The 24,414-nt window shown below is 39.7% G+C and overlaps 1 protein-coding gene across 3 annotated transcripts; it reads right to left on the reverse strand.

Moving 5' to 3' along the window:
• Nucleotides 1-924: 924 nt before the first annotated feature.
• On the reverse strand, nt 925-23,012 carry LOC307001837 (uncharacterized protein). 3 transcript variants are annotated; one of them, XM_079618824.1, is made up of 6 exons: nt 22,923-23,012; nt 19,454-19,570; nt 14,608-15,731; nt 9,590-9,745; nt 1,577-1,669; nt 925-1,495 (listed from the first exon to the last, which is right to left on the reverse strand). In XM_079618824.1, the coding sequence occupies exons 2-6, from the start codon at nt 19,521-19,523 to the stop codon at nt 1,208-1,210; spliced, it is 1,731 nt and encodes a 576-aa protein (XP_079474950.1). In that variant the 5' UTR covers nt 19,524-19,570; nt 22,923-23,012; the 3' UTR covers nt 925-1,207. The 3 variants fall into 3 exon arrangements, with proteins under 3 accessions (XP_079474950.1, XP_079474952.1, XP_079474951.1); XM_079618826.1 differs by lacking the exon at nt 22,923-23,012 and adding an exon at nt 22,765-22,910; XM_079618825.1 differs by lacking the exon at nt 22,923-23,012 and adding an exon at nt 22,586-22,727.
• Nucleotides 23,013-24,414: the final 1,402 nt, after the last annotated feature.

Raw genomic sequence — 24,414 nt, forward strand, 5'->3', positions numbered from 1 at the left:
ACTGGATTACAAAACTTATAAATGTTATTACTGTTATTCCACAGATCTGCAAATGGCCAGTCAAGGCAAGGGTGGGTGTTTCATAGCAGCATGATTAGTAACTAATATAATTAGTATAATTGGTATTAGTAACTTATTTCACTTGAATAAGAACAAATAAATGTTTTATTCCAATTCCAGTTTTATAACCCGTTTATTCTAAAACCAGTCAACTTGTTTTCTAAATAGTTTGGTAATCATGAACATCTTGGTCTACATTTAGACGGTCAGTCCAAATCCAATTTTTGAGCACATCCAATTGAAATCTGATCAAATTTAGCTAGTGTGAACCAGTTTCGAGCTACATTCATATGTGGTTTGAAATCTGTTTCAGTCTGACCGCTCTGAACGGATTTTGCGTGGTTTATGTGACTTTCTCACGCCATGTAAATGTCAGATGTTGTTATAGGAAACAAAGTCTGAAAGTCGCTGCAGAAACGTGTTGTTATAGACAAAAAGACAATATAATGGAGACCGGCGGAGGCGACAGCACAGACAACATCTGAATTGCAAACCCCTCCAGGTTGCTGTTGCTGTTTTTGGCGCCCATCAACGCAACGTCATTGCCAGAAGTCGATGCAGATATTCCGGAGAACTAAAGAGCGGCATGGATGGACAAACAAATCGGATCTGAACAATTGCGATACACTATGTGGATGTCAATAATTTTAGATCAGATTCCAATCAGATACACAAATAATCAGATTTGGACTGACAATGTGAACGTAGCCTTAGTGCACAAAAATTTTTGCAGGCATTTACCAGGCATTTTTCCTTCAAATGAAACGCAGCATGTACAAAGGAGGACTGAACTGAATCCAGTGTTTTACCTTAGAAAAAAGACAAAAAAAGATAAAAATAAAATAAAAGAATGGTTTCCAAGCTGCTTTGTAAGTAGATATGTAGTTTTATTTCCAAAAAAGGAAAAAAAAGAAGAAGAAAAACAGAATTGGATTTGAACAATATACATTTAATTGCCAGTTTATCGAGTCCACCTTACTAAAACTAAAGTAGGTTTTTTTAAACAGTTTTGCTTGGGCTTTTTTTTTTAAACTGCATTTATTTTATTAATGTAATTTTGTGATTTTATGCACAAAAAAAAAACTTTTATATTTGCAGCACAGTCCAACATATGCATTTGATGACAGCAGCCTAACTCTACAGTGTTTTAGTACAGCAGTTTGTTTTTTAGAGACATCACCTTCAGGGTAGGTTTCAGGTCGTCCAGCTCAAGGAAAATCTTTTGAAATGCCTCAAAAGTATTTTTCAGTTCTTTTGGGTAGCTGAGGTTGAGTGCGTATATCAGCCCCATTAGCAAAGCACAGGCCCGGGGAACGTCCAGGTCTTCCTGGAGTTCTGTTCCCTCGATCACAATTCTTGCGTTGGTTGGGTCAGACGTTGTGGCTCCTCTAGTTATAATAATCTTCATCCTTTCATTGGTATTATCCCCATCATCCTAAGTAGATCAGAACCAATGTCAGTGTTTTAAGTTAACATATTTAAAAATCAGATTGACACAAAGTACAATGTGTCTTACCAAGCGCTCTTTAAAGAGATCATCTTCCTTTTCTCTGAGATGCACGATTATGGAACGGATAACAGCCTCTCTCCTTCTTTCCAAAGAATAATCCTGTAAAGAAAATTAAATAAACGTTAAACTACTTATCCATGAGGATGGGTTTTTAATAAATACATCAATCTGAAAAAAGAAAGATGAGGTTTATGACACTACCAATTACACGGTTAAATTAAAATCAAATAAACGGACCATAAAAAAAATAAAAAATATCATCATTTGAATGTATTTCTCAAGCACGACGAGACAAAAGTTATGACACACACATAAAGACGCGCGCCAGTATCGAGTTCTCTTTCAGGCTTGAACGAACCATAACACACACAAATTATGCCAAAATGTCCGTTTTGTCGAGTATCCTCATAACATAAGAGCAGTCTTAAATGAACGTAAAGAGTTGAGAAAAGGGGACGCGTGAGATCTACATGTGCAGCAGTGACCGCAGAATCAAAGAACACAGGTAAGAGAATAAATTACTCACTGCTCTTAACTAAATAACTTTTTTAGCTTTAATAAGGATTCATTTATGTTTCATTTATAACTTATACAGAAAGTTATCAAACAGTCTGCACTGCATATTTCCTACCTGTTGTTAGACAAGTATGGCACAGTTAGGCTAAATATTAAATTTATTATGGGTTTATGTGAAGATTGTTTTAAGTTCACTTTTTTTTAAAATTATATTTTTGGAGCCTAATAAATGTTAAAATGTATAACTTTCTACCAGGGGTAGCGTTTACATATGTCAGTATAACAAGTTGCCTAGGGTTGGGAATCGAATACATGAAGTCAGGAATTGGATACTTGTTCTAAAATAAAAATTGCTAATAAATAATGTTTTCACTATAGTTTGGATATTTATATCCGCTGCAGAGCTGATAGTTACGGCCCGTTCAGATGAACGCTGGACGAGTCATTTGCTCGGCCGTTTAAGTGATTCTTTCAAGATTCCCTATAAATTCATTAATAATTCCCTTTGAGCTAAATTGACCTGTAAGACCCTTACACTTTAAAGTGGCGTCTACGCTTGTAACTTTATGAAACGTTGAAATCGTTGAAAATGGCACAGCCTTATTTACAGCAGACTCTATCACGATTAAGGCGAGACACTACAGGTGAATATGGTACATTTTTAAATAATAGATATCACCATGAAACTTCCTCAGTTGATTACTTACACAAGTTCATAAAAAAAATGTATTACAAGTTTTTGAAATTTGTGTTAAATTATGCAAATTATGCATTATCTCATTAAATATGCGCAATTTTGCATATATTTTTAGTAGATAGATCTGAACATATGATAAAGCCAGGTGCAAAATTCTTTTTTCATTTTGATTACACACAAGATGAAAGATGTTCAGAGGGATTTCAGGATATATGCTTTTATGACCTAGGAAATCTAAATATACTGTCCATAGCCTTAAAAAAATATCGATTTTCGCCATATTTTTTTTATTAAAAATGTCACATAAATCAGGCCAGGAATGATTCATTAACAAATCCCTCTGAACATATCTTCAGAATACTGCTAAGTGTATAACTGGAGAGTTTGGTGTACATCGGCTGAGATGTTTATACTGGAGAATGACAAAAAACTCATTTTGAGAAAAAGGCATTTAAAGATTTGTAATGTAAAAAATCATACTTTTTTAGTGGAAACAACTATTTACTGACACAATATCTCATCAAATCATTAGCAACAACAATACAAACCACCTAAATCACATCAACACTTATAAACACAGCATTTATGGCCTTCAACTGAGCAGAAAAACAGTCAAAAACACACATCTAAATGTCAGAGCGCGTCACGTGATGCATCTGAACCAATCACGCAGTCAGAAATTGACATCAGCCAATGAGATTTCGCTTTTAGGGTTAAATGCCCATTATACTTTCACGATTGGTTGCTGATTAAAAGGAAATGATCATATTTGGACCGACAGCATTGTACAGGAGAGAGAGAGAGCTTTCCAGCGGTGTGTGAGATTAAAGGAAGCAGACAGAGATCGCGGAGCAGCGCGTTGATTTAGAACGACAACTTTTGTTGAATTTCGGAGAAATCTACAGACGCAAATAGACAAAGTGTAGTAAAATAAAGACCTAAATGTGTATTTTTGACTTTTTTTTCACCACAAGTCTGAAAGAAGACATGTTATTGAAGAGAAATAGCCCAAAATCTCAAAATTGACCAGTGAAAAAAAACAACAATGTTTTTGCCTGCCGTGTCTCGCCTTAAAAAGAGACCAAAATCACAAAAAAAGTCAAGATCTGCTGTTGTTCAGAAGAACAAATGGACATGTGGCACAATCTTTCTGACGAAGATGAGGCACCAGCAATGCCTCCTGGACCACAGCTCATTACCGATGAGCTGTATTCTCCAATCCAGTTATTTCAGTTGTTTTTCCGCAAAAGTGTGGTCTTGGAGATCATAGCAAATATAAATGCACACAGAAAAATTGTCCAACTCTGGGAAGAAATACAAATGGCAAACTCTCACCTTGGATAAATTTAACAGTTACTTGTCTCTATTCATTTACATGGGCCTCGTGAAAGTCAAAGAACTGAGTGATTACTGGTCCAAAAGCTTAGTTTCCCACCTTCAGTGATGTCACAGGATTGATTTTTGTTAATTTCATGGACCTTACATTTCTGCGATCTAAAGGGGGGACGAAGAAAACCAGCAGAAAAAGGGAACTGAAGAATACGACCCCCTATACAAAATAAAGCCTCTCTACACAGACCTCATCACTGCCTGCAAGACATTTTACTGACCAAATCAGCATCTTTCGATTGACGAGAGGATGGTCGCAACCAAAGCCCACATTGGGCTCAAGCAATACATGAAGGCCAAGCCCACTAGCTGGGGCTTTAAGCTTTTTGTTCTGGCTGACTCGCATACCGGATAGACAGAGCCACACACAGCGACAAAGAGCTCAGTTATGCCTCTGTCATGTCCCTGTTAGACTGGCCCCTGCTAGGCACTGGATATAAACTGTATGTGGACAATGTTTATACTAGTCCAGATATGTTCAAAGACCTAGCAGGGCTACAGACGGGTGCATGTGGCACGATCCGACCAATCAGGAAGGGCTTTCCAAAGACAAGGGAAAATGACATGCCCAAAAAAGCTGAAAGGGGAACCATCAGATGGCTAAGGAAAGATGGCCGCCTTATTGTTAAATGGATGGACACACGGGAGGTGGTCATGTGTTCCTCAATGAACACGGCATATGAAGGTGACACCGTCAATAAGTGAGTGAAGTGTCAATGGACGAGGAAGACCATACCCATTTCGTGTCTGTGCTTGAGTACAACAAGTACATGGGAGGAGTAGATTAGTCTGATGCGCTGATCAGGTACTATAATGTGCTACATTAGACCCGGAAGTGGTACAAGAAGCCATTTCAGCATCTCTTGGGCAATGCCATTTTTAATGCATTCATCCTGCATAAGGAGCGAATGAAACTTATGAATGAAACTTGAAAATTAAATACTTTGAAAGTGATGTGTAATGGGTTTGAAATTGTATCCAAATCAAGTATTACATACTTGGGTTTAACATTGGATCAATCACTTAAAGGTGAAGCCATTGCAGCCAAGGTTTTAGCCAAATGTGCCTGTAAGTTAAAGTTTTTATATCGCAAGACACAGCTTTTTGATTTCTCTGTAAAGAAATGATTGGTATAAACTCTGATTCAATGCCATGTAGATTTTGCTTGCTCTGCATGGTTTTCTGAGTTGACTGTGAAATTTAAAAACAAATTCCAAGTGCTGCAAAACAATGTTATTCGGTTCCTATTGAAAGTACCCTCCCGTACTCATATAGATAGGGAGGAGTTTACAAGAGCTGGTCTACTACCTATACATTTAAGAGTGGAACAACTTAAGTTGAATCATGTTTAACATTGTCAATGGTCATGCCCCAAAATATGTATGCTCTAACGTAAACATGGTCCATACGCAGCATGGCTATAATACTAGGGCCAACATCCGATCTTGCATAGTTCCTAGAGCTACAAACGCAATTACATTTTCTTTCTTTTATACTTGTATTATGGCATGGAATAGTTTGCCTACTGCTACAAAACTGCCATCATCACGAGGGATTTTTAAAGCACAGGTCAAAAAACATTTATGGGACAGGGTGAATAGTTATTGATAAATTGGAGAGTCTTTATAGTTTTATTTTATGTTTTAGTTTGTTTTTACGTGATGTTTTTTTACCCTTCTCCTCATATTGTATGTCTTGCCTGTTGTTTTTCTGTCTATTGTTTTTCCTGTGTGCAACACCAAGGACCGTGCTGGAAATAAGCATTTTTACTTTTGCATTTTTACTTGTCTTGTTATTTTGTATCGGTTTGATCCAGAAATAAAAATCAAATCAATCAATCAATCAAGGCCAAGTGTTTGGTGCCAATGACCCAGAAAGCATTCTGGGAGAAGCTCATGAAGGAGCAGCCCAAGCAGACACAACTCCACAACAGTCTTCACAAATGTGCATGCCTGCATATATACAAGACAGCACTCGGGGACGAAAAAGGTGCCACAATAAAACACCAGTTTCCTGCACAAAGTGTAACGTGGCACTTTTCTTTGTGCCCAGCAGGAACTGATTCCAGGACTGGCACAAAAGTCCAAAAACTAGGAGTTAAGAAATACAGAGCCTAAATATTTTTTTGCTGTTGCCCATAGAGAGGACAATCTCCTGGCTGAGGTGCACCAAATGCGCCGGCTTTTGGAAAGAAAAAAGTAAAGGGGGGGCACAGTTAGCAGTGCACTGGAGTCCCTATCCATGCTTAAACCTTACAAAGACTCCTTCGTGGACATTTATAAACGTTTATGCATAGCTGTCACACTGCCAACGTGTAAAAACCTACCTGAGAAACAGAATGACAAACCCTCGACTCAGAAACCATGCTTGCCTGTCCGAGAACCAAGGCCTTGGATGTTCAGAAGAGCACAGACTCATTTGCGCTAAACTACGGTAACAGACGTATCATTCTTCTGTAGGCTACATGTAATCCATTACATAGTCACTGAGGTTGATATGTGGCGTTCGTTTTAATGTTTAATTTTAGTGTAAAGTATGCAGAGTTCTGATTATGCATATGTGTTGTGTTGTTAATGCTGAGCGCATGGTGCTGTCCAGTGCTGAAGTCTTTCACCTTTGCATGTAAAAGGTTTTTGTTTCTTGTTGTCTTGTGGTCACTTGTATTAAGCTTATAGCTTATATATATATTGTTGAATATGCCTATTCTTTGGCCAAATATAATTTAAAACTACACTTCTGTTGAATCCAGTGTGTACCACAGCTGCTTTTACTAAAAAAAAGAATGACAATTTCTTTATAAAGTAGCTCTGATGATATGAATAGATTATTTTCTTAGCACACCCACATATTGGTCTAGCACTGGCAAAGAAACAATTCTGGTACCGTGAATGGCGGAAGAGTATACATGACTGGAAAATAGAAGAATAATAATCTCCTGCATAACTACTGATAATGGGGCCAATATTGTTGCGCCATCAGACAATTAAAATGGCCGTGGGTAAGTTGGTTTGGTCACCTGTACATTACTATAAACAACTCACTCACTCACTGCTTTTCCCCACAGCTGCTGGAGGAGATGCAAGCTGAGCAAAGCACAAGAGAAGCTGAAACTCCCTCAGCACTCCTTAATCACGGTCATTTTTAAAAGTGTTGGCCAATACCTATTACCTAATGGCAATCATTTCATTGTTTTAAACAAGTGTATTTTGCTAGTTTCAGCCTGACACAGTTATCATTTTCACGTCCTGCGCCACATTAAATAGCAAATTTAAATAGCAAATTAATTTGCGCCCATTTGTGCACCCATGAGCTGAAAATGGCAATAATTTAATAAGTGTTCCAACATGTAAAACCATAACTGCGCATATAGACCTACTAGATAGCTCAGTAAATGAAGCTATTTAAATCACACAATTGTCTATTAGCCTACACCAGTGCACGCGTGCGAGCACACGCACAGACAAACATAAATGACTTGCATAATCCATGTATCATTCGTTCAAATAGTTTTAAATTAAGAATCCACAATCGGAAAAAACAACATCATGATTTCATATTTTCTTTTCAAAACCAAAACGAAAAAACAAATAGCGACTTGATATTCATATTTTCGTTTCTATACACAAATAAAAAAATGGGGAATAAAAATAATGATTAAGGAATGAATTTGATTTTGTCATTATTCTTGATTTTGTCATTATTCTTATTTGCCATTTTTTAATTGTGCATAGAAACAAAATTATGAATATCAAGTTCTTATTTATTTATTTTATTTGGTTTAGTAAAGCAATAATGAAATAAGTTTTCGTTGTTTAGGCCTAATTGTTTTTCGTTTTCCGATTTGTGGATTCCTAATTGAAAATTAATTGAATGAATGACACACAGATTTTGCATAACCAAGCTAATATGTTAAGCTGATTTGACTTGTGTGATCACCACATTGGAGACTTTGTACCTTTTTTGTCAGCCGTGGTTAGAAAAACGTAAATGTGTGCTTTGTAAATAGCCTATACGGTATAGTTATTTCGAAGTGGGCTGAATAACTACTATAATTACTATTAGCTGAATATGTTTTCCTGATAGGACTGTGCAACACGATGGCGTGCCAAACAGCAAATGGTGGAGAGAATCCAGGAGCAAGTGCAAGCCATCAAACTGGTGTTTGCTCAGGACAAAAGCCGTCGCCCCCTCCCGCAGCTTACATGGCAGAACACAAGTGTTCAGTAGAGTTTACAGGTATTCTCTCTGGAGAAAACTATGTTACTGTTTCCTCACTTCTGCCCATGCTAGCCCACCTGGAGGAGTCAGAGCAGCATGCCAAGCTCACAGCCGACCAGAAGCACGTCATCTAGGAGCAGATGGAAGGCAATATGGCCATGATTCCACCCAGAGGATGATAAGCAACGCAACCTTGCTTGACCCACGATACAGAGATCACCACATGAGGCCACCCGAGCTAAGTGCCACAAACACTGAACTGGCAGCAGAGATGGCGGCGGCGGCGGCAACACGCGCAAGTCCGACACCCGGTCCCGCACAAGAGAGAGAAGAGGAAGAGAGAGAGGAATCAGGTGGTGGCACCGCGCCCAAGAAGAAAAAGAGACCGAGACGGCAGAAAGCGCATTTTACAAAGGCACAACTTTTTCTTGCGATAGTGAATTTACACAAATAAAAGTAGACCCTTTACAGTTTGCTGATACAGAGATTACTCTTATCTGTATGATCAAAATTGACAAGAGTATTTTTAGTTGTTTCCACTGTTATTAGGAAAAAATGCAAGTGATCGCGCCGACTTGACCCAACACAACACCACCCATCTAACCCAACATCACCTACTTTAAGTTTATATTTGTAGCTATGTTATACATTTATGAACTGAACTGACTTGAGCTGAATAATAACACTATTGTGAGAGCCTTTGCAGTAGCTGGTCCCAGGTTATGGAACAAATTTCCGTCATCTATCAAAACAGCGTCCAATGTCTGAGTTTAGAAGTCTTTTGAAAACCTTCAAGTGCTTTTAATGTCTTGTGAATGTTTATTTTAATTTTGGGGATGGACCTAGATATTTCTTGTACAGCACTTTGGTTAACCAAGGTTGTTTTAAATGTGCTTTATAAATAAATTAAACTTGAAACTATTGTCTTCTGTAGAGCTGCTTTGCAGCAGAATTTGAAGTTGTCTCATATTTGATGATTCATAAGTCTGATTCTGTTTTTGTTTGTTACTGTGAAGCTGCTTTGAAACAAACTGAAGGCTATTGTATAAAGCACTCTATAAATAAAGACTCAATAAATAGTGACTTGACATTATTCTTACACATTTTATATTCACTCTCTCCTCTCCACCTATAGCTGAGTGTACAGTAGTACATAGTAAAGCACTATATAAATATCTCATTCACGGATACGTTCATACCTCTAGCAGCATGTTCCTGATACGTTGAATACTGGTTGTTGCAGGGCCTCTTCTTGTCAACACCAAGGATATTATTTTTGGGAAGTAGTGGTCCAGTTTTGCAATGAAAGTTTCCTCCAGGTTAACAGTGGTGATCCTGTTGAATTCTTTGTTTATCTGCAGAAAACAAGCCACAACATGTTAATGTAGAAAATTGACTTTAAAGCTGCAGTCTGTAGTTTTTCCTCTTTGTCGCCATCTCTGTTCGAAATCTGCAATTGCAGTTATTCGCAGAATGATCAACTTTACGTGGGTTGTGTCTCGACACGGCACAGTGCGGATGAATCCAATGTTTTGAGGAGAATATGCTGCTGTCAGTCGCTACGCCGGTGTGGATACTGGCATTTGCAATCACAGATTATACTTTTGGGAAGTATGACCAACATAATAATTTTCACCGGAAAATTTCTCTGAACAAGTAACATGCACTTTTGTTCTGACCAACTAAAGGGAAAAAAGCATTGCATTAAATCGCGCTGATTAAATCTAACGATCGCTTCATATCACGTCAAACCGTGCAAATGATACTTTGTTCTCAAATTGTAATGTTAACATCATCCGCATTGCGTGACTATATTTAATGCTCTTCCGATATTATCCTTGTTTTCGCATGGGCCGGATGCAGTCTCTTTTTTTCTGTAGCCACTCCGAAGTCCGAAGTCTTTTTCATTTTACATCGGGTGAATCTCCAGTTGTCACTGATGATTATCGTTTAACCTTTCTGGATCCGCCATCAAATTGATAAGTTTATATCAAGTGGTGTGAGAAAAGGCTATAAATCTCCACCTCCAACATCATAACAATCATAGCCTACTAGCCGAGACTCTTCTTTATGTGTACAGATGTGACGTAATACTAGCCGAGACTGTTCTTTATGTGTACAGATGTGACGTAATACTAGCCGAGACTCTTCTTTATGTGTACAGATGTGACGTAATACTAGCCGAGACTCTTCTTTATGTGTACAGATGTGACGTAATACTAGCCGAGACTCTTCTTTATGTGTACAGATGTGACGTAATACTAGCCGAGACTCTTCTTTATGTGTACAGATGTGACGTAATGAGCAATATAGCCGACTAGCCGAGACTCTTCTTTATGTGTACAGATGTGACGTAATGAGCAATATAGCCGACTAGCCGAGACTCTTCTTTATGTGTACAGATGTGACGTAATGAGCAATATAGCCGACTAGCCGAGACTCTTCTTTATGTGTACAGATGTGACGTAATGAGCAATATAGCCGACTAGCCGAGACTCTTCTTTATGTGTACAGATGTGACGTAATGAGCAATATAGCCGACTAGCCGAGACTCTTCTTTATGTGTACAGATGTGACGTAATGAGCAATATAGCCGACTAGCCGAGACTCTTCTTTATGTGTACAGATGTGACGTAATGAGCAATATAGCCGACTAGCTGAGACTCTTCTTTATGTGTACAGATGTGACGTAATGAGCAATATAGCCGACTAGCTGAGACTCTTCTTTATGTGTACAGATGTGACGTAATGAGCAATATAGCCGACTAGCTGAGACTCTTCTTTATGTGTACAGATGTGACGTAATGAGCAATATAGCCGACTAGCTGAGACTCTTCTTTATGTGTACAGATGTGACGTAATGAGCAATATAGCCGACTAGCTGAGACTCTTCTTTATGTGTACAGATGTGACGTAATGAGCAATATAGCCGACTAGCCGAGACTCTTCTTTATGTGTACAGATGTGACGTAATGAGCAATATAGCCGACTAGCCGAGACTCTTCTTTATGTGTACAGATGTGACGTAATGAGCAATATAGCCGACTAGCCGAGACTCTTCTTTATGTGTACAGATGTGACGTAATGAGCAATATAGCCGACTAGCCGAGACTCTTCTTTATGTGTACAGATGTCACGTAATGAGCAATATAGCCGACTAGCCGAGACTCTTCTTTATGTGTACAGATGTGACGTAATGAGCAATATAGCCGACTAGCCGAGACTCTTCTTTATGTGTACAGATGTGACGTAATGAGCAATATAGCCGACTAGCCGAGACTCTTCTTTATGTGTACAGATGTGACGTAATGAGCAATATAGCCGACTAGCTGAGACTCTTCTTTATGTGTACAGATGTGACGTAATGAGCAATATAGCCGACTAGCCGAGACTCTTCTTTATGTGTACAGATGTGACGTAATGAGCAATATAGCCGACTAGCCGAGACTCTTCTTTATGTGTACAGATGTCACGTAATGAGCAATATAGCCGACTAGCTGAGACTCTTCTTTATGTCTACAGATGTGACGTAATGAGCAATATAGCCGACTAGCCGAGACTCTTCATTATGTGTACAGATGTGACGTAATGAGCAATATAGCCGACTAGCCGAGACTCTTCTTTATGTGTACAGATGTGACGTAATGAGCAATATAGCCGACTAGCCGAGACTCTTCTTTATGTGTACAGATGTGACGTAATGAGCAATATAGCCGACTAGCCGAGACTCTTCTTTATGTGTACAGATGTGACGTAATGAGCAATATAGCCGACTAGCCGAGACTCTTCTTTATGTGTACAGATGTGACGTAATGAGCAATATAGCCGACTAGCCGAGACTCTTCTTTATGTGTACAGATGTGACGTAATGAGCAATATAGCCGACTAGCCGAGACTCTTCATTATGTGTACAGATGTGACGTAATGAGCAATATAGCCGACTAGCCGAGACTCTTCTTTATGTGTACAGATGTGACGTAATGAGCAATATAGCCGACTAGCCGAGACTCTTCTTTATGTGTACAGATGTGACGTAATGAGCAATATAGCCGACTAGCCGAGACTCTTCTTTATGTGTACAGATGTGACGTAATGAGCAATATAGCCGACTAGCCGAGACTCTTCTTTATGTGTACAGATGTGACGTAATGAGCAATATAGCCGACTAGCCGAGACTCTTCTTTATGTGTACAGATGTGACGTAATGAGCAATATAGCCGACTAGCCGAGACTCTTCTTTATGTGTACAGATGTGACGTAATGAGCAATATAGCCGACTAGCTGAGACTCTTCTTTATGTGTACAGATGTGACGTAATGAGCAATATAGCCGACTAGCCGAGACTCTTCTTTATGTGTACAGATGTGACGTAATGAGCAATATAGCCGACTAGCCGAGACTCTTCTTTATGTGGACAGATGTGACGTAATGAGCAATATAGCCGACTAGCCAAGACTCTTCTTTATGTGTACAGATGTGACGTAATGAGCAATATAGCCGACTAGCCGAGACTCTTCTTTATGTGTACAGATGTGACGTAATGAGCAATATAGCCGACTAGCCGAGACTCTTCTTTATGTGTACAGATGTGACGTAATGAGCAATATAGCCGACTAGCTGAGACTCTTCTTTATGTGTACAGATGTGACGTAATGAGCAATATAGCCGACTAGCTGAGACTCTTCTTTATGTGTACAGATGTGACGTAATGAGCAATATAGCCGACTAGCTGAGACTCTTCTTTATGTGTACAGATGTGACGTAATGAGCAATATAGCCGACTAGCCGAGACTCTTCTTTATGTGGACAGATGTGACGTAATGAGCAATATAGCCGACTAGCCAAGACTCTTCTTTATGTGTACAGATGTGACGTAATGAGCAATATAGCCGACTAGCCGAGACTCTTCTTTATGTGTACAGATGTGACGTAATGAGCAATATAGCCGACTAGCCGAGACTCTTCTTTATGTGTACAGATGTGACGTAATGAGCAATATAGCCGACTAGCCGAGACTCTTCTTTATGTGTACAGATGTCACGTAATGAGCAATATAGCCGACTCGCCGAGACTCTTCTTTATGTGTACAGATGTGACGTAATGAGCAATATAGCCGACTAGCCGAGACTCTTCTTTATGTGTACAGATGTGACGTAATGAGCAATATAGCCGACTAGCCGAGACTTTTCTTTATGTGTACAGATGTGACGTAATGAGCAATATAGCCGACTAGCCGAGACTCTTCTTTATGTGTACAGATGTCACGTAATGAGCAATATATCCGACTAGCTGAGACTCTTCTTTATGTCTACAGATGTGACGTAATGAGCAATATAGCCGACTAGCCGAGACTCTTCTTTATGTGTACAGATGTGACGTAATGAGCAATATAGCCGACTAGCCGAGACTCTTCTTTATGTCTACAGATGTGACGTAATGAGCAATATAGCCGACTAACCGAGACTCTTCTTTATGTCTACAGATGTGACGTAATGAGCAATATAGCCGACTAGCCAAGACTCTTCTTTATGTGTACAGATGTGACGTAATGAGCAATATAGCCGACTAGCCGAGACTCTTCTTTATGTGTACAGATGTGAGGTAATGAGCAATATAGCCGACTAGCCGAGACTCTTCTTTATGTGTACAGATGTGACGTAATGAGCAATATAGCCGACTAGCCGAGACTCTTCTTTATGTGTACAGATGTGACGTAATGAGCAATATAGCCGACTAGCCGAGACTCTTCTTTATGTGTACAGATGTCACGTAATGAGCAATATAGCCGACTAGCCGAGACTCTTCTTTATGTGTACAGATGTGACGTAATGAGCAATATAGCCGACTAGCCGAGACTCTTCTTTATGTGTACAGATGTGACGTAATGAGCAATATAGCCGACTAGCTGAGACTCTTCTTTATGTGTACAGATGTGACGTAATGAGCAATATAGCCGACTAGCCGAGACTCTTCTTTATGTGTACAGATGTGACGTAATGACGCAAAGACATGCTCAAATTTACCGCGGAAATCCACCAGTACCACTGGAATTAAAAACATTATTACAATCTTACCGGTTTGAATTGAGCCAAGGCAAGCAGATAGTTTTGAACATTGTCTGGTTATGTTTGCTCAAATTTATTTTGGATACTTTTTAACCTAATTCAGCTTTAATATAGCACATGTTGTGAAAAAATGTACATAAAAAAATATTTACCTGATCTGCACAAAAAAGAGCCGGCCATCTGTTTTTTAAATCATTGACTGATAGTGTGTGACTGACAACTTCCTGCCTGCGAAAGGAGAATGTCTTTGCCATTTTCTCACAGATGATCTGATAGTTGTTCCTCATCTTCACTTCATTAAGGAGCGCCACTCGTTCATGTTCCAAGCTTTCTTCAGTTTCTCCTTGTGGGTGAGGGGGCAAAAAGTTCACCTCTGCCTTTCTTGGCTTTTTGATATTCTTCGCTGGTGCTCTTTCATGTGCTCGCTTCTTTTTGAGAGAGTTCACATCGAGCTCAGGGCATCCGAGACCTCTCAGTTTCGCTCTATAGTTGCCCATTTTATATTTTAGTCTTTGTCGCCATTGGTAGCATCCATTATAGGAGCCCGGTTCTCGAAGGCAAGGATGTTTCTGAATCAGCGCCTCGATGACATCAGACAATTGTGCGCTCGTCGGATAGGCCACATACTGAAAGATGCTTTCGGCCAGTTTCTCCAGGATGTCTGGAAGGATTGAGGTGAAGTTGAGTTGAAATCCGTCCTTCTTGAAAGCTTCATGTCCTGAAGCTAGCACAAGTTCTGTATCATATGCAAAGCGAGGTACTGGGAATTCAGTAGGCCAACGCTGTGAACGCTGAGTCTTGTGTTCGGGTGAGGAAAGAGTCGATGTATCCTGTGATCCAGGAGAGGAACTGCTGTTAGAAGGATGGACGGACGTCACTGAAGTATAGACCGAGGATGCTGAGGTTTGGATTGAGGTCTTTGGATTTGAGGTTTGGATTGAAGTCTTTGGATTTGAGGTTTGGATTGAGGATGCACTTTTAACGGAATTATCCACATTGGTAAAGGTCAGAGTAAGTGTGGGAGGTTCAGCCATGTGAATCACCTTAATTGTGTCCTTGTCCTTGATGTCACTTGTTGCGGTAACAGAGAAATATTCCTCTCCAAAATCAGGATCCTTATAATGCAAAGTAAAGTTCCCAATGAGGCCAAATGTCTTCCTCACAATATGCTCAAGTTCATTTACACTCCCAGGGATTCCAAGAGGCAAGTCCAGTTTGCGAATGTCATGTTCCTGAAGAATGATACGAAGTTTGGCTGGATGAGGCACTGGAGCATCTGTAAGAGAAACCACACCACTTGACTCCGAGTTACAGCTCAATACGTCCAGTCACATCCCTTAAACATGCAATATCAAAATAAAGCATTTAATGGATAGTTCAACCATAAAAAAATCATTCCTCATGTCGTTGCAAACTCGCAAGGCCTTTATTCATCTTTGTAACACAAATGAAGATTTTTAATGAAATCTGGGGTGCGTTTTCCAAAAGCTTCTTTAGCCAACTATGTCCATAATTTATAGCAAAACATCTAGCTTTAATTCAATCAAACAGATTCATTAAAGTAGTTATTATCCAAAACCTGCGTGACATCATTAACCAACGTGGTTGAACGACCAATTTGCGACAATACGATTTCGGAAAACAGTCGTGACTAGCTATGGTAGTGAAGCAGCGAGTTACGGCATTGTACGGGAAACACACCTGAGCGATTGCTGATAACTAAGCAACTACCACTTTGACACTTGTTCATCAAGAGATCGTAAAACTAATCTATATGAATTGAGCAGTTTAGTCTCTGTGACAGGCAGGTAAAAATTATGCCCTTTGGAGGTTATTGGACACTGTGAAATGTGTGCTTTTAAAGTTTGTGACGCACATAAGAATGATTTCTTTTTTCATAGTATGTCTGAGTTGAAGTTATTCGTAATAAAGACGCTGTCCTATATGCATTAGTCTCACTGTGTTGTTCTTGGAAAATTGGCACATCACAAAAAAAAATCTTTTTTTAACAAATAGTATAGGGCCCTTTAAAATCCGTTTTATTTTTCCCCGAATTCCGTTTTTTCCGTTTTAATTTGTGGGAATTTACCCTTTACTGTTATTTTAGTCGTAAAAAGAGTGTGCTTTTAATGTTAATTATTAAAATGTATACAAATAAAAAAGGAATGACCTTAAATTTATTGAGGTAACAGACACCACATTTACTTTTTTCAGGACAAATACTGCATGATGCAACATAACACTGCACTCTAAGTACTTGAAGTAACAACGAAATATTAATGCTTACGAGCTTAAAAATATGAATGGTTATATTAACTGGTTAAAGCGCAGTGCAGCCGTGTTTGCTGAGCATCTAGCGCGGTCATTGGCTGTGCTGCGGCAACTGCACGAACCTATGGCGAGGCGGCTCAGATGCACGAACCAATCAGGCCACTTCTGCTAGAATGGGCGTGGCTTACAGTTTCATAAGCCCTCATTCAGCCATAGAAATCAGGTTAAATCGACTGAAACGATCCCCCAATCAGAAATGACGAGAGGGGTTGTTGCCCAGATTTGCTTCCTCCGGTCTGCATTTTACCCAGACATACGTTCTTCTCCCACACAAAAACAGAATTTCATTCCAAATATGTAAAATTCCGCGAAATTCCACGTTAACACTAAATTCCGCGTTAATTTGCTAATTCCGTGATTCCGTCCACAATTCCGTGATTCCGTCCACGATTCCGTGATCGCGGAAATTATAGGGCTCTAATAGAACAGGGATCGAAATCGGTATCGGTGAGTACCAGGGAGAAAAAAAAAAAAAAAAAAAAAAAAAAAAAAAAAAACCTTTTATTGAGAAACAGAGAGAAAGTAAAGCAGTGGAATGGAAAAACATGATCTGTCTGGCGGAAAAATCAAGCTTTCTGTGGTTTAGAAATCGCACATGCTCACATCGCAATTTTGTTACAGTTATGATTAATCGCACAGCCCTCATTCAACATTATAGATTCACATTTTAAACAGTAAAAATATTGAAGAAATAAAAGATAGACAAATAAGCCAGCAAACCAAACACCAAAATGGAAGCTGTAGCATATCAGAGGAGTATCTCAACAAATCCACTATATGATACGGACCACAAACCCAGTCTGGAGTCACACGGGAGGCAATAGCCAACAATACATTGTAGTGATCGACCGATTCGGTTTACCGATATTTTTACCGATATTTAAGCATTTTCCCATAATCGGGTATCGGTTTTGTAATATCGGATTCACCGATAGACGGCGCCATCTTGTGGGCGTTTTGAGAATTCCGCCATTGCAGCACCGCGTCTGAGGACAGACGAGACAACAACAACTGCGTGCACAGCACAGGTAAAGTAGGTTATATGTAGGCCTACTACTTGCTTTGCTTCAATTATTCAACCTTATTTTACATAACAGACATAATGCACGAATGAGATTTGAGACAAAAATGCCTGATATGTAGTTTATTTATGCAGCTTGGCGGCTCTAAAAAAAAATCACGGAGTCAGCCTAATCCGTTGTGTTCTGTCTCAATAAAGACGTAACTTTACATTAATTAAATAAAACCGACGTGAATGAGTGCATGTTGTAAATAAAACGCTGAATTTAATTATCTCTTTAATTATCGCTCACCATTAGTCGCGTAAACAAAGTTTGTTCATATTGCTGAGCACTCACTGGGTTGATGATCAGGAATGCTCATGCACGGCCACTGCATGAAACTTTTAACAAGATTCACTTGTTTAAAACACCCTAAATGATATTAGCACTTATTATATAACCATTATTTCGCTAATGCAAATCTAAATAAACACAGCTCTATGGAAATTAATTATTTATTATTTCCATGAATCAGCGCCGCCGGTCCCACCAGGCGCATCACGCGCACACATGCAGTAGGGCACCGAGTGCTGAGGAGACACCAACAAAATAGCCTTTTAAAATCTCAAATTAGTTCAAATATCCCGGAATCAAGAGCGACCGAGCGAGCGAGCGCGCCCGCGAGACAGAGACTGTGCTCCAAACCGCGTAGCGCGTGCACGGCAGAGAGGGAGAGAGCAAGAGACCGCGCGTGTGTGCCTCATGAAATGTAAGACTTTTTTTTTTACCTCATCAAAGCTTTTATTTTTAAACAAAGACACTTTAGTAACAGTGCACTTCATTTTTTGCCCTCAGACTTCTCTATTTATTGGTGTATAAATATATATATTTTTTTTTTGGAAACAGGAGGGAGTGATTGTTATAAATAAAATGGTTTGTTCAGTTCAGTTGTGTTGTAATAATTGTGTCAAAAACAGAAGTATAACAGTAAATAAATATCGGTTCTGCATATCGGTTATCGGGCATGTAAACATGCAAATAATCGGTATCGGTTTTAAAAAATCAATATCGGTCGATCACTAATACATTGTATGGGTCAAAATTATCCATTTTTCTTTTATGCCAAAAATCATTAGGATATTAAGTAAAGATCACGTTCCATGAAGATATTTAGTAAATTTCCTACCGTAAATATATAAAACATTATTTTTGTTGCACAACTTTAAAGGAGATTTTCTCAATGTTTCGAGTTTTTGCTCCTCAGATTCCAGATTTTCGAATAGTTGCATCTCGACCAAATATTGTCCTATCATAACAAACCACACATCAATGGAAAGCTTTATTCAGCTTTCATGTGATATATAAATCTCAATTTTAAAAAATTGACCCATGTGACTGGTTTTGTGGTCACATACAGATCACTACTGGTATAAATTCAGCCACAGTCTAGGCTTCACCCTTTTCCAAGTTCTTCAAAATAACACACATTAAACTTGAGCATGTGCAGCAGAAACTAAACAGAAGAAGCTGTATCAATACCCATATCGGGAAGGAGAACGTGAAAACACAATGTCGTATCGATATATCGAACACAGCCTGTGTGACATTCAAAAATATCATTAGTTTGTGTAGAGATCAGGATTTTAATAAGGATCAAATAACCAACCTGTTTGTTCCACAGCATCTTCATGTTTCACAATCACCACGTCTTCACTCTCATCTTTCACCAACGCCATCTTTATACGAGTACGTCACGTGGATCTCAGCTGAACCAGGAGGTTTCCTGCGTGTTTGGACAATTCGTCAGGTTTAAGATCAGAATAATTAACAGAAAGAAAAACAGAGTTACCTGTGTGCATCTCATGCTGCCTTCATGTGCTATCAGACGTAGCGCAAATACCAGTTTCATAGTTGGAAATTGGACAAGAACGGCCTCTCGAGTCATGTTTATGATTGGGAGATAATTTTGTAAGGCTAGAAGAACCTCAGACCCGGAGTTTAGAGAAAACGTTCAGAAAAGCTCGGTTAGTATTATCTTTTTCAAATGTACCATAATTATCATTAAAACCGTATTTGATTATCGTGATTTTGAATGGCATGTTAACTTTGACCTCAATATCAAAAATAGGTTGGGGAAATAATTGGACACAAAAATATTGTTTTGAGTTTACATTTTTTATTATCTCACTTGTAGTTAAGGCGAAGCTTCCACAAAGAAAAGTTTGCAGCAAGTGGCTTTGAGCCAAGACAATCGAACAAGTTTAATTGTACACTTATTACACTTTTTTTACCACATAAATAATTACGAGGATATGAAATATTGAATTGCGTTTAAAGTTTTAAAATCTTGCCGTTTATAAATATTTTTTTTACAGTGAACAAAACAATCGTCCAGACCAGATGATCACTCCAACAATATTATAGAGTACGGATACTAAAGTCCTCTGATTTCATCTTCAATAAAAAAAAAAAAAAAAAACTGAGACGCAAGACGGAAAGTTGCATTTGAATGAAACGAGAGAGCGCGTCCGCGGTGATAAGAGACAGGTGTGCTGTGCGCTAACTATATTATAGGCTAATGCGTTGCTATTGACGACTGTCATTTGCAGTAAGGAAATGCCGCAGAATCTTGCTTTAAAAAAGTGCATAACAGCTGCTAATTTTATTTGTTTGTTGATTTTCCAAATATAAAGCTTGTTGAAATGTTTTCAGTGCATTATTTCTTTTTGAAAATGTTCAGCTCATTTTAACAAAACCGTGATAATATTGATAATTTTGATCACTTATTGTGATATGAAATTTTCATACCATACCATTTCATCCCTAACACTGACATATAATGGCTGAAAACTTCTGTCTGACGCATCTGTACAAAAGCCAACAGCTGTGTTCCGGATTTTTTGGGCTGGGCTAAAACGGGGGCTTGATGACGCACTGGAGCCCCTGGCCCCGCCCCTACTTGATGACGCACTGGAGCCCCTGGCCCCGCCCCTACTTGATGACGCACTGGAGCCCCTGGCCCCACCCCTACTTGATGAAGCACTGGAGCCCCTGGCCCCGCCCCTACTTGATGACGCACTGGAGCCCCTGAGCTCCTGGCCCCGCCCCTACTTGATGACGCACTGGAGCCCCTGAGCTCCTGGCCCCGCCCCTACTTGATGACGCACTGGAGCCCCTGGCCCCGCCCCTACTTGATGACGCACTGGAGCCCCTGGCCCCGCCCCTACTTGATGACGCACTGGAGCCCCTGACGCTCCTGGCCCCGCCCCTACTTGATGACGCACTGGAGCCCCTGGCCCCGCCCCTACTTGATGACGCACTGGAGCCCCTGGCCCCGCCCCTACTTGATGACGCACTGGAGCCCCTGACGCTCCTGGCCCCGCCCCTACTTGATGACGCACTGGAGCCCCTGGCCCCGCCCCTACTTGATGACGCACTGGAGCCCCTGGCCCCGCCCCTACTTGATGACGCACTGGAGCCCCTGGCCCCGCCCCTACTTGATGACGCACTGGAGCCCCTGGCCCCGCCCCTACTTGATGACGCACTGGAGCCCCTGACGCTCCTGGCCCCGCCCCTACTTGATGACGCACTGGAGCCCCTGACGCTCCTGGCCCCGCCCCTACTTGATGACGCACTGGAGCCCCTGACGCTGGCCCCTCCCCTAACAATAGAGCACATTCCCATCAGTTCGCCGCTCAATCACGAGTTACTGTCAGTACTATTAGTTACAGCCTACAGTTTGCTAGCCTTCGGCACAGAAATGCGTACTACCTGCATGCGAACACGTACAAAACAGATCGGTGTCCTTATTTAAATTTCCGAAAAACGATCACATCAAAAAGAGGTGGATTAATTTTGTGAAGAGCCACCTTGATGGAAAGCTGAGGATCGCCGCCAAAACCCGCCTCTGTAGTGATCATTTTACACAGGATAGATTTATAACTTTCGTCTGAGACAACTGGGATTCACTGATAATCCGCTGTTACTGGTGAATGTGGCCGAACCGACTATCTCCCGCCTCGACCTTCATCCTCGACAACTGGTGCCATCATCGGCAGTGCGTGCCCACCAATGAGTGCAAGTTGCCTTGTGTGCTTGTTATGTTATAATTATAGTAGGTGGAACACAGTAACTCCACAGTTGAGTGTGGCGACTGCAGCTTTCCCGCGAGTGGGAGTGGTTTCAGCGCAGCCGGCGGACACGCCCCCAGCGTTTGAGAGCTGAGACTACTGCTCATCTTTTCAAGATTTTGATAGCTTAATTTATGTTCTTGCCGGCTTTTTTTATCATTCAAATTTTTTCTGTGGTGTGACAAACTAATGTATTCTCAAAAGATTTGCCTTTTAATGCGGTTTCCACACGAAATAGGCAAGAATGAACATGATTGCTATTCATTGCAACAACACTTTAACCACGAAAATTAACCATGGTTTTACTACAAAAAAAAACATGGTTATGTTAAACCATGGTTACCACATGCTACTCTAACCTTTAACTATGGTATTTGTGGTAAAACGTACAAATGGTAACCAATTAGCTACAAAAAAAAACATAGTTACTTCATTACTTTAATAAAACCATGGTTAATTTAGTAGGAACACTTCTGATAGCACGTGAAGTCTCTCTGGCATAACACTTAAAACAAGACTTCAAATGAAATCAAGAGTAACAGAGAATACGAATTATATAGGCATTTAAATAAATACGAATTATATTTAGTATTTAATTATTTGTAGTTATTTGACATTCACGTTCATGAAAACATTTGCAACTGTAGCTTATAGTAAAGATACATTACTCATGTTGTGTCGCTCTGCGCGCGGCTCTGTGAATCACTCTGCGATCGCAGAGCAACTGATTCAATTGACTCGGAGTTTCGAAAAGCTCCGTTTCTCCCGTGACAGTTTACCAGACACCAAATCATGTTTACCATAAACACTATAGGGCGCCAAATGAGACGCATCTTTTGTTACTCACGTGTGGATGTGCTTTACTCACAGAAATAACGTGCATTAATGCTAGATAAAGCACTTCTGTTTCATTCGGTAACAATTACCTTATGAACATTTATTGTAAACGCTATAAAAAAAGACTTTGTATCGATTTAAACACTTAAAACGCATGCAAACACAAACCTTTCTTCAGCCAAATCACAGACGGAGGAGCATGGCGCATACTTATGATGTCACATAACTACACCATAATAAAAGCCCTGTTCACACATTAAAAAACACAAACATGCATTGAAATTTACATACAAAAACGCATACATACATTTATTAAATGAAACGAGTTAATTTCACTCTAATATTACTGAGAGTTCATTGCACTTAATAGAAAAAAGTTATGGGAACTTAATAATGTTCAGCAGAACTCAAACTGAATCAGTTGCAGCAGATTTGTAGTTCCCAGCATGCTTTGCTTCAGTCTCTGAGAGGAGAGTAAATGCTGAAATAAATGTTTTGGCATCTGATTAATAAAGATAGACCTGTTGGTTTTTAATGTTGTTATGTTGGCATTTAAAAGGGTGTGTGAGTTTTTGGGGGGGTTAAACTGTGATGAAGTGTATAGAGCCTGTGAAAATGTGAACATTGTTTTTACACTGCTTTGTTTGAAAATAGGAATATCACTTATAGTTGAAACTATTGGTTTCAGATAGGGTTGTATTATACCAGAGGTATAATAAAAATAAAAGTTCAACAAATATACTCTCATTAAAATGTTCATTTTAAAAATACAGAAACAAAATTATTGAAAAGTTTCAGAAAGCATTAGGAGATCCCTTAAAGGGTTAGTTCACCCAAAAATGAAAATAATGTCATTAATGACTCACCCTCATGTCGTTCTAAGCCCGTAAGACCTCCGTTCATCTTCGGAACACAGTTTAAGATATTTTAGATTTAGTCCGAGAGATTTCTGTCCCTCCATTGAAGCTGTATATACAGTATACTGTCCATGTCCATAAAGGTAATAAAAACATCATCACAGTAGTCCATGTGACATCAGTGGGTTAGTTAGAAGATTTTGAAGCATCGAAAATACTTTTTGGTCCAAAAATAACACAAAATAAGACTTTATTCAGCATTGTATTCTCTCCCGGGTCTGTTGTCAATCCTTCACAGTTACGCTGATGGCGTAAGACGCTGATGACGTGTTATCTGGTGCGCCCGAGCTTCATTTATAGACTGAGGGAAACGCACGCTGTAAAAGTGTCTCATCCGCGACATGCACATTTACGCACCATTAAAAAAATGATATCCACGCAAACAATGTAGAATAGCTTGAATATAGCGTGCGTCTTCCTCAGACTGTAAACGAAGCTCGGGCGCACCAGATAACACGTCAGCAGCGTCTTACGTCAGCAGCGTCACTGCGGAGTCCTGAACGCAGATTCACAACAGACCCGGGAGAGAATACAATGCTGAATAAAGTCTTATTTTGTGTTATTTTTGGACCAAAAAGTATTTTCGATGCTTCAAAAACTTCTAACTAACCCACTGATGTCACATGGACTACTTTGATGATGTTTTTATTACCTTTATGGACATGGACAGTATACTGTATATACAGTTTCAGTGGAGGGACAGAATGCTCTCGGACTAAATCTAAAATATCTTAAACTGTGTT

The sequence above is a fragment of the Phoxinus phoxinus genome (assembly GCF_949152265.1).
Source record: "Phoxinus phoxinus genome assembly, chromosome: 7".
In the NCBI taxonomy this organism is placed as follows: Eukaryota; Metazoa; Chordata; class Actinopteri; order Cypriniformes; family Leuciscidae; genus Phoxinus; species Phoxinus phoxinus.